At 36.2% G+C, this 10,272-nt stretch overlaps 1 protein-coding gene across 1 annotated transcript in view; it reads right to left on the bottom strand.

Moving 5' to 3' along the window:
• Window positions 1-6,062, bottom strand: part of LRRC1 (leucine rich repeat containing 1) — a 219,930-nt gene extending 213,868 nt beyond the window's left edge. Inside the window, exon 1 of the mRNA XM_044675349.1 lies at window positions 6,012-6,062. Coding sequence (XP_044531284.1) covers window positions 6,012-6,062 — 51 coding nt within the window. The remainder of the gene's footprint in view (window positions 1-6,011) is intronic.
• Window positions 6,063-10,272: the final 4,210 nt, after the last annotated feature.

Genomic DNA, 10,272 nt, shown 5'->3' with positions numbered 1-10,272 from the left:
CCTGGCTTTGGAATCAGTACCACATTTGTGTAGTAAAAGGAATTTGGTAGGACTCCTTCTTTGCTTATCATATTAAATAATTTGTATAGTATTGGGATTATTTGCTCTTTGAATGTCTGATAGAATTCACTTGTGAATCCATCAGGCCCTGGTGACTTTTTCTTAGGGAGTTCTTTGATGGCTTGTTCAATTTCTTTTTCTGATATGGGATTATTTAGGTATTCTATTTCTTCTGCTGTTAATCTAGGCAGTTTATATTTTTGTAAATATTTGTCCATATCTCCTAAATTGTTATATTTATTGCCATATAATTGGGCAAAATAGTTTTTAATGATTGCCTTAATTTCCTCTTCATTAGAGGTGAGGTTTCCCTTTTCATCTTTGATACTATCAATTTGGTTTTCTTCTTTCTTTTTTTTTATTAGATTGACCAGTACTTTGTCTATTTTATCTGTTTTTTCGTAGTATCAGCTTCTAGTCTTATTAATTCAATAGTTCTTTTACTTTCGATTTTATTAATTTCTCTCCTGGTTTTTAGTATTTCTAATTTAGTTTTCATCTGGGGATTTTTAATTTGCTCGCTTTCTAATTTTTTGAGTTGCATGCCCAATTCATTGATCTCTGCCCTCCTGAATTTATTAATATATGCACTCAAGGATATAAATTTCCCCCTGAGTACGGCCACATCCCACATAGTTTGGTAGGATGTCTCATCATTGTCATTTTCTTCAATGAAATTGTTGATTGTTTCTATGATTCCTTCTTTGAAAAATTGGTTTTGGAGAATCATATTATTTAATTTCCAATTAGTATTTGATTTTCCTGTCCAGGTGCCCTTACTAATTATTATTTTTATTGCATTATGATCTGAGAAGGTTACATTTATTATTTCTGCTCTTTTGCATTTGTTTGCAATGATTCTATGCCCTATAACATGGTCAATCTTTGTGAATGTGCCATGTGCAGCTGAAAAGAAGGTGTATTCCTTTTTGTCCCTATTTATTTTTCTCCACATGTCAATTAAATCTAATTTTTCTAGGACTTCATTCACCTTTCTTACCTCTTTCTTATTTATTTTTCGGTTTGATTCATCTAGATCTGAAAGAGGAATATTTAGATCTCCCACCAGTATGGTTTTACTATCTATTTCCTTCTTGAGCTCTGCCAGTTTCTCCTTTATGAATTTGGGTGCTATGCCACTTGGTGCATACATATTGAGCAGTGTTATTTCCTCATTGTTTATACTGCCTTTAATCAGGATGTAATGACCTTCCCTGTCTTTTTAAATCATATCTATTTTTACTTTGGCTTTGTCAGAAATCATAATAGCCACTCCTGCCTTCTTTTTCTCATTTGACACCCAAAAGATTTTGTTCAAGCCCTGAACCTTAAACTTGTGTATGTCCACCCGCCTCATATGTGTTTCTTGTAGACAACATATGGTGGGATTTTGGTTTCTAATCCACTCTGCTATTTGCTTCCGTTTTATGGGTGAGTTCATCCCATTCACATTCAGAGTTATAATCATCAGTTGTGCATTTGCTGACATTTTCGTATCCTCCCCTATTCCTACCCCCTTTTTCTTATACTATTTCCTTTTAAACCAGTGGTTTGCTATTGAGCGGCTATCCCTTATCCCCTCCCTTGATTAACTTCCCTTTCTATCCCCTCCCTTATTTTCCCCCCTCTTTTTGTTTTTAAAGGCCTTATGAATTCCCTACCCCTTCTCCCCTCCCTTTTTTTGACCTCCCCACTCCCCTGCTCCCCTTGGTTTATCCCTTCTAACTTTCTCAGAAGGGTTAGATAAGAGTTTTATGTCCCAATGGATAGTATAGCTACTCTTCCCTCTCTGGGTTGATTACACTGAGAGTAAGGTTTGATTATTACCTCTTAATGCTCTCTTCCTCTCCTTCTTATAAGAGTATTTGTCCCCTCTCCCTCCCATGCCCTCTTTGTGTGTAATAGAATATCCTATTTTTCTTATTCACTCAAGTTTCTCTTGGTGTCCCCTGCTATTTACCCCCTCTTTCCCATCCCCCATGTCATCTTAGATTATTTAGTGTTCCACCCTCACCCTGTGAATTATTCTTCTGATTGCTATAATAGTGAATACTATAATAGTGAATAGAGTTCACTACAGAGAATTATACATAACATTTCTCTACATAGGAATACAGATAATTAGATCTCACTGAGGCCCTTAAAAAGGCAAATTTAAAAATTATAAGTTTTCTTTCTTTCCCCTCTGTATCTTATTTACCTTTTCATGTTTCTCTCGATTTTTGTGGTTGGATATCAAACTTTCCATTTAGCCCTGGTCTTTTCTGTGCAAATACCTGGAATTCTTCAATTTTGTTGAATGCCCATACTTTCCCCTGGAAATATATAGTCAATTTTGATGGGTAGTTGATCCGTGGTTGCAGGCCCAGCTCTCTTGCCTTTCTGAATATCGTATTCCAAGCCTTGTGATCTTTTAGCGTGGAGGCTGCCAGATCCTGTGTGATCCTGATTGGTGCTCCTTGATATTTGAATTGTTTCTTTCTGGCTTCTTGTAAGATTTTTTCTTTTGCTTGGAAACTCTTGAATTTGGCAATTATATTTCTGGGCGTTTTCTTACCTGGATCTAATGTCGCAGGTGTTCTATGGATCCTTTCAATGTCTATGTTGCCCTCTTGTTGTAGGACTTCAGGGCAATTTTGCTGAATAATTTCTGTTAGTATGGAGTCCAGGTTTCTATTAATTTCTGGTTTTTCTGGAAGACCAATTATTCTCAAATTGTCTATTCTAGACCGGTTTTCTTGGTCTGTCACTCTCTCATTGAGATATTTCATGTTTCCTTCTATTTTTTCAGTCTTTTGACTTTGTTTTATTTGTTCTTGTGTCTTGAGAAATCATTAGCTTCTAATTGCTCAATTCTAGCCTTTAGGGATTGGTTTTCGGCTATAATCTTTCGGTTTTCGGCTATGATCTTTCGGTTTTCGGCTATGATCTTCTGGTTTTCGGCTGTAATCTTCTGGTTTTCAGCTATAATCTTCTGGTTTTCAGCTATAATCTTCTGGTATTCCTTTTCAATCTGGTCATTTCTGGTGTTCAATTTGCTTATCAGTTCATTTGGTTTCTGAGCCTCACTTTCCAGTTGCAAGATTCTACTTTTTAAACTGTTATTTTCTTGCCAGATCTTTTCCATTTTCCTCAAAATCTCAGTTTTGAACTCTTCCATAGCTTGTGAGGAGTCTTCCTTATTTGAGGATGGTCCAGATGCTTGTTTGTTCTCCTCCTCTGTTTGCTCGGTTGTCTGGATTTTCTCTGTGTAAAAGTTGTCGAGTGTTAAAGACTTCTTTTTCTTGTTGTTAATCTTTTTCTTCTGAACTTCCTGAGACTGGGTAGCCATTGTTAGCCCAGCAGCTTCTCAGGTTTATCCTCGTGCTCAGGGTCTGTCCGCGGTCTTTTGGCTCCTGAGGTCTGAGTTCTGGTTTTTTCCAAGGTCAAGCCCCCTGGTGGACCCCCTTGCTTGATCCTCTGCCGGTGGTTTCTTTACAAGTCTCAGGGTGCTGCTTCCACAGTTGTATACACGTCTGCACTGGTTCCCCACTCAGGGTTTCAGAGCTTTAGCTCGTGGCTGTGTCTGCCTCCACCCACGCCTCTGCCCGCGCCTGTACTCTGAGTCCGTGTTCTGTGCCCTGCGTCCACTCTCTGCTCCCGCGCTCAGGGTTTGTGTGTTTTCTTTAGCTTTTTGGGGTCTAAATCTTGCTGCTCTCAGGAACAGGCCCTGGAGCTGCCAATGACTCGATGGGTGCCCCAAACTTGCTCTATTTCTTTTTAGCTGGCTTCGGCGCTATAGGTGTTGTGTGTGGAGGGGGTGGGGTGGGGTGGTTGCTCAGCCCACGATTTCGTGAGAGCTGTTTCACCCCTTTATAGCATGGAAATGCCTCGATTCCATGTACCTTCCACGCTGTGCCCTGTTGTGGGGTTCCTCTATTCGTCTGGACTTGTTTTTATGTCCCCTTGAGGAGTTTTGTGTGTTTCGGTCAGGAGAGGTTAAGAGCTGCTTCTTACTCTGCCGCCATCTTAACCTGGAACCCCTGAACCCAGTTTTAAAGAAGTATTGATCTAGAGTTGGAATGGACTTTAGAAGTTACCTTATCCAACCAGTTCCTATTATAATTAAAGAAATTGAGAACCAGAGGGATTATGAAAGACTTTCCCAAGATCACATAGGTAGTAGAAATGAAATTCGAATGTAGAAAGTATTGGATTATATTACCTATTTCTTTTCAACTGGACATCTATGAATCTATGATCCATGAACCATTTGCTCTGGGCCAGAAATCCCAGGAAGTACTCTATCTCTCTGATGAAAACACCTGGGACAGTCTTCTTATGCTATCTAAGTCAGCTAATACTAGTCAACCCCAGAGCTACTGTCCTCAAGAGACTATAAATTCCAACTATTCTGAGGTTTCCTTTTGAAATTTGTAGGTCAGCTATATTGAAATCCCTGATTGAAAGAAAATATTTGTTGGCCATAGAATAATACTGTCTGATTCATGGGTTCTAGAACATTGAGGTTGACTCTTTTAGGTAATTATGGGCAATAAAGAAGTTCTCATGTAATAACAAGAGACCTAAAGGAAAAATTGGATGGGCTCCCTGTAGAGGAGGTTAATAAGAATCACAGAGGATAATAAGTTATGGAGGGGTTGTAATTGGCACCACTGGAGAGACTCATTTGCATTCATTAGATCATTCAGATCTTGAGACCTACTGAGGAACTTAAAGAGGAATTATGAACAGGACTGAAAAAGTAATATTCTCAATTTCTAGAGCACAGAGCTCATCTAATTCATGTAGCCTATTTTTTTTCAGTGATATAAATTTGTTTTCACATCACCTTCTGGTTGTTTGAACATGATATTTTTTCGTCATCTTTCGAACAGCTTAACCATATGTTAAGAAACAAAATAAAATAAAACAAAAAAACACTGACTTTAGAGGAGAAGCTTAGCTATCTACATATTATCAGAAAGAAACTCAAATAACCATAATGTTTTTGTTCTATTTTTAAAAAGAGAGACAAAAAAGACAAACAAATGAGATACATAACACATAAGTGTGATACTGTAGTGAAGAGACTCAACCATCCAGACATCTGTAGGAGTACTTACTGCCAAAAGAAGTGCAAGTAATAAATTCTTGGCTTGAGCTAATGATAATTGCAGGCTTCGAAAGGTGGAAGAAATCGTCAAGAGGAACTATTCTTCTGAGTTGGTGTCTCAACGAGGAGGAAGACCAAGGAGCTAAAGCATACCCAGAGGAATGTGACCACTACTTCTTAGCCTGGGAGAGAGAGGCAAAAGTGAAGTGGTTTCCTTTGCTATTCTTTTTGATGACCTCTTTTTAGATAAAATTTCATTTTTGTCTTTTGGGGTTTTTCATCATCAAGATGTCTCCCTTTCCCTCCTTTCTCCAAGAGAGCCATCCCATATAAAAAAATTTTAAAGAAAAAAATAAGAGAAAGAGAAAGAAGAGTAAAAAATATCAGCAAAAACAACAAACCAATGAAAAAATCTGAAAACATATGAAATGTACTACATTTATAGATTCTTTATCACTTTACATTGTTTTGTGGTTTTTCTTATCCTTTACATTTCTCTAGCTATTGTGCATATTACTATTTTGGGGAGAGGCTGTGCTTACTTTACTTTGCATCAGTTATGAAAATCTTTTCCTTACTTTTCAGTACTTATAAGTAATTTCTAATAGCACAGTAATATATTCTATTATATTCATGATAAAAAATTATTTAGCCATGCACCAGTAGATATCTATGTTGTTTCTAATTCTGTGCTACAACAATATTTTAACTATAAAGTATTTTGATATACATAGAGACTTTCATTTTATCAATGATCCCCTTGGGATATATTCCTCTGGTGACATTTTAGTTACTTTAATTGCATAATTTTAAAATTGCTTTCTAAAATGATTATATCACCAGTTCATAGATTTACCATCAATGCTCTAGTGCAGGGGTCGTCAACCTTTTTGGCTGTGAGAGCCATAAACGCCACATTTTTTAAAATGTAATTACAGTGCTCACAGTGTGTGCTCCTGTAACAGCGCCCGAAAAAAATTGACTTTATGACTCTTGCAGAAAGAGCCATATTTGGCCCTCAAAAGAGCCAGATATGGCTCGAGAGCCATACATTGCCGACCCCTGCTCTAGTGCCTTGATGGCAAACCTATGGCACATGTGTCAAAGATGACATGAGAGACCTTTCTGTGGGCACATGTGCCATCCCTGGCAGAATTAGTTACTAGAAAGACAGAGGGATTCCATCCATGCTCCTCTCTTCTCCCTCTCCACTGTGCCTCCCTGCCCCTCTGTACTTAGTCCCTCCCCTGAGTGGAGTACTCAGGTCATTCCCCTCTCTTTCTCCTTCCTCTGTCTGAGATAAGATGGCAGAGGTTGGGGGGGGCACTAAATCTGGGGGTGGGGCACAGCGAATAGTCTCTAAAAAGTTCTAAAAGGTTCGCCATCACTGCCCTAATGTAACAATCTTCCAGGATGCCTCCAAACTTGATTATTCCCATTTTTTGTCATATTTGCCAATTTTCTGGTTATCATTTTCATTTCTCCTATTATTAGTGATTTGGAGCATTCCTCCATATGGTTGTTTGTAAATTGCAATTTTTTTTGTTCATATCCTTTGGTCACTGTTCATATTCTTTGACCATTTATCTATTAAGGAATGGCTTTTGACCTTATATATAATTGTCATCTATATATAATGGATATCAAACTCTTATCTAATAAATTGTTGCATAAATATTTTTCCCATTCAACTACTTTTAATCCTGCTCTCATTATTTAGTTGTTTCAGTTGTGTCTGATTCTTTGTGACACCATTTAGAGTTTTCTTGACCATGATACTAGACTGGTTTGCCATTTCCTTTCCAGCTTGTTTTAAAGAAAAGGAACTGAGGCAAAGAAGGTTAAGTTACTTGCTTAAGACCACACATTAATAAAATGTGTGAGACCAAATTTGAACCCAGGTCTTCCTGACTCCAGGCTCCATTCACAATGCCACCTAGCTTCCCCCTCTCTTTTAGCTTCCTTTTTTGTTGTTTTTCCCCATTAGATTATGCATTTCTTGCAGGCAGGGACTGCCTTTAATTTTTTATCTGTATCCCTAGCACTTAGCACAGAGCCTGGCACATAGTAAGATCTTAATAAATTTTTATTGAATGGAATTGAAACTCCTCTTTCCCTATCTTTTTGTCTTTAATTTCTTTCTCTTTACATTGATATTGATAACATTTCCATTAAATAATAGTAAGCAGGGAGCAAGCTTCCTTGCTTTACTTCTGTATTTACTGGGGAAACTTCTAGAATATTCTCATTGGTTATATTAATTGTTTTTCATTAAAAATTTTTTTTAATTTAGAATATTTTTCCATGGTTACAAGATTCATGATTTTCCTCACCCCTCTTTCCTTCCTCCTCCCAGAGCTGACAAGGAATTCCACTGGGTTATAAATGTATCACTGTTCAAAACCTATTTTCATGTTATTTATATTTGCAGTACAGTGATCTTTTAATGACAAAACCCCAGTCATATCCCCATCAAACTACATGATTGATCATATGTTTTTCTTCTGTGTTTCTGCTCCCACAGTTCTTCCTCTGGATGTGGATAGCATTCTTTATCATAAGTTCCTCTGGATTGTCCTGGATCATTGTATTGCTGCTAGTAAAAAAGTCTATTACATTCAATTGTGTCATGATATATCCATCTCAGTGTACAATGTTCTCCTGGTTCTGCTCCTTTTGCTCTGCATCAATTCCTGGAGATCTTTCCGGTTCACATAGAAATCCTCCAGTTCATCATTCCTTTCAGCACAATAGTATTCCATCACCATCCGATACCACAATTTCTTCAGCCATTCCCCAATAGATGGATACACCCCCATTTTCCAATTTTTTTGCCACCACAAAAAGCAAGGCTATAAATATTTTTGCACAAGTCTTTTTCCTTATTATCTCTTTGGGGTACAAACACAGCAGTGGTGTGGCTGGATCAAAGGGAAAGCATTCTTTTAAAGCCCTTTGTGCGTAATTCCAAATTGCCCTCCAGAATGATTAGATTAATTCACAGTTCCACCAGAGTCTATTAGTGTCCCAATTTTGCCACATCCCCTCTAAGATTTATCACTTTTCTTTGCTGCCATATTGGCCATGCTTTTCATTTTAGATGGAGATTTTTTATGATGTTTTTAAAGGTCTCTCTGTATTCTTTAAATATTCTTTATAAAGAAAATATTCTTTAAAAGATTGATTAAATTCTCTTGCAAATCCATCAGGACCAGGAATTCTTTCTCATCTCCCTCTTTCAATAGTTCCTTTAGAACTATCTTATTCACTTTTGCCGAGATTGGATTATTTAAGATATATATTTGGTTTTCTATTAGTCTGGATATTTTATGTTTTTAAAAGTATCCCTCTATTTCTTTTATATTCTGAGTTTTGTTACATATTATTGTGTATATTTTGTAGATTTGTTTTATTTTAGCATAAATGAGTATCAAAGGCTTTTTGCACATCTCTTAAGAAATTGTATGGTGTGGGTCTTTTTGTTTTGTGTTTTAATATGATTAATTATGTTGTTTTCCTAATTTTGAATGATCCTCGCATGGCTAGTATAAAACCAATTGTCAAAGAATGATTTCTAGGGTGAATTGCTGTGATTTGTGTGGCAGGATTTTATTTAACATTTTTAAATTGATATTTGCTAATAATTTTTTTTCTATATTTCTCCTTCCTTAAATTATACTTTTATTTAGAAAGAAGGAAGTTAGTCTAATAGATGGAGTTTGGTAGGGCACTCTATTTCTCTATTTTGTTTTGTTTTAGTGTTGGTACTAAATATTCTTTAAAAGATTGATTAAATTCTCTTGCAAATTCATCAGGACCAGGAATTCTTTCTCATCTCTCTCTTTCAATAGTTCCTTTAGAACTATTTTATTCACTTTTGCCAAGATTGGATTATTTAAGATATATATTTGGTTTTCTATTAGTCTGGATATTTTATGTTTTTAAAAGTATTCCTCTATTTCTTTTATATTCTGAGTTTTGTTACATATTATTGTATATAGTAGGTTCTGATCTTTTAAAAATTATTATTTCTGCTGACTTTGATGTGATTGGGTTGGATAAAAGTTTATAAATTTTGTTAGTCTTATCTAAGAATAAGCTTTTAGTTTATCATTTCCCCAATTTTGGGGTTTTAGCTTAACTATTTTTTTCTAATTTTTAATATGTTCCTCTTTTGTGCTTATTTCAGGTTTGTATGTTTGTTAGCTTTCTAATTTGTTAAAGTGTTTATTCAGCTCAATAATCCTTTACTTTTCTATTATGTTACTGTATGTCTTTAGGAGCACAGAGTCGAATTATGCTGCTATTTGCCACAGAATCATGAATTAAGGGTAAACACTGGGATGTGTTTGTGCTAGCAGATCCCAAAGCAGCAACAAGAGAATTGCAGAGGATATCCTGGAGTACATGTCTGTAGGTCCCACTGAGTGAGCAAGACAGAGATTTATCTGCTGTAAATTCATCAAATTGTTATCTCATTATTTATGTTATCTCATTAAGGTACTTGATGATAACAGCTGTTAATTATAATTCCTATTTTGGTAAAATTTGAGAGGTTGTAGGGATTTGGTAAATTGTGCAGTCAGCATGACCCAGAAATCAAAAGACTTTTTCATACTTACGGTTGATTATTGGTTGTAAACTACAGTTTATTCCACTTTTGTCCTTTGAATGGCCCAAGAGTGTGGTTCCTTGAGGGTGCAGGAATTATATGACTTACAGCCATTAAATATCATCATAAGAATATTTATTTTTAAAAGTGGATTGTTTTCTTAGAAGAAGCTTGGGATTCTACTTCCAAGCCTCATTGGCATGGAGGTGACCATGGGTTATGCTATCAAAGTGCTGATTTAAGTAGGACTTACCCTGCTGGAAAAGTTTCAAAAATTGGCCTTGGTAGTCAACTATGTTTACTTTCCAAGGACAGACTAGTTATGTATAGAAATGTTTATCACCAGCAGGCTATTCACTAGGTGATGAATTGTTTGGCCACTTTGCTCCATTTATAATTCCTATAGTGGAGTCATGAAGACATTGTCTAGAAAATAGACACTTCTGTAGATTTTTTTTTATTCTGCCATTTTGGAAAAGTTATTCATTTCCATTGCAAAATTTCC

This window comes from Gracilinanus agilis, chromosome 4, assembly GCF_016433145.1.
Source record: "Gracilinanus agilis isolate LMUSP501 chromosome 4, AgileGrace, whole genome shotgun sequence".
Taxonomy (NCBI): Eukaryota; Metazoa; Chordata; class Mammalia; order Didelphimorphia; family Didelphidae; genus Gracilinanus; species Gracilinanus agilis.
The sequence above is the reverse complement of the archived record's forward strand: the minus strand, read 5'-3'. Positions and strand labels throughout refer to the sequence as shown.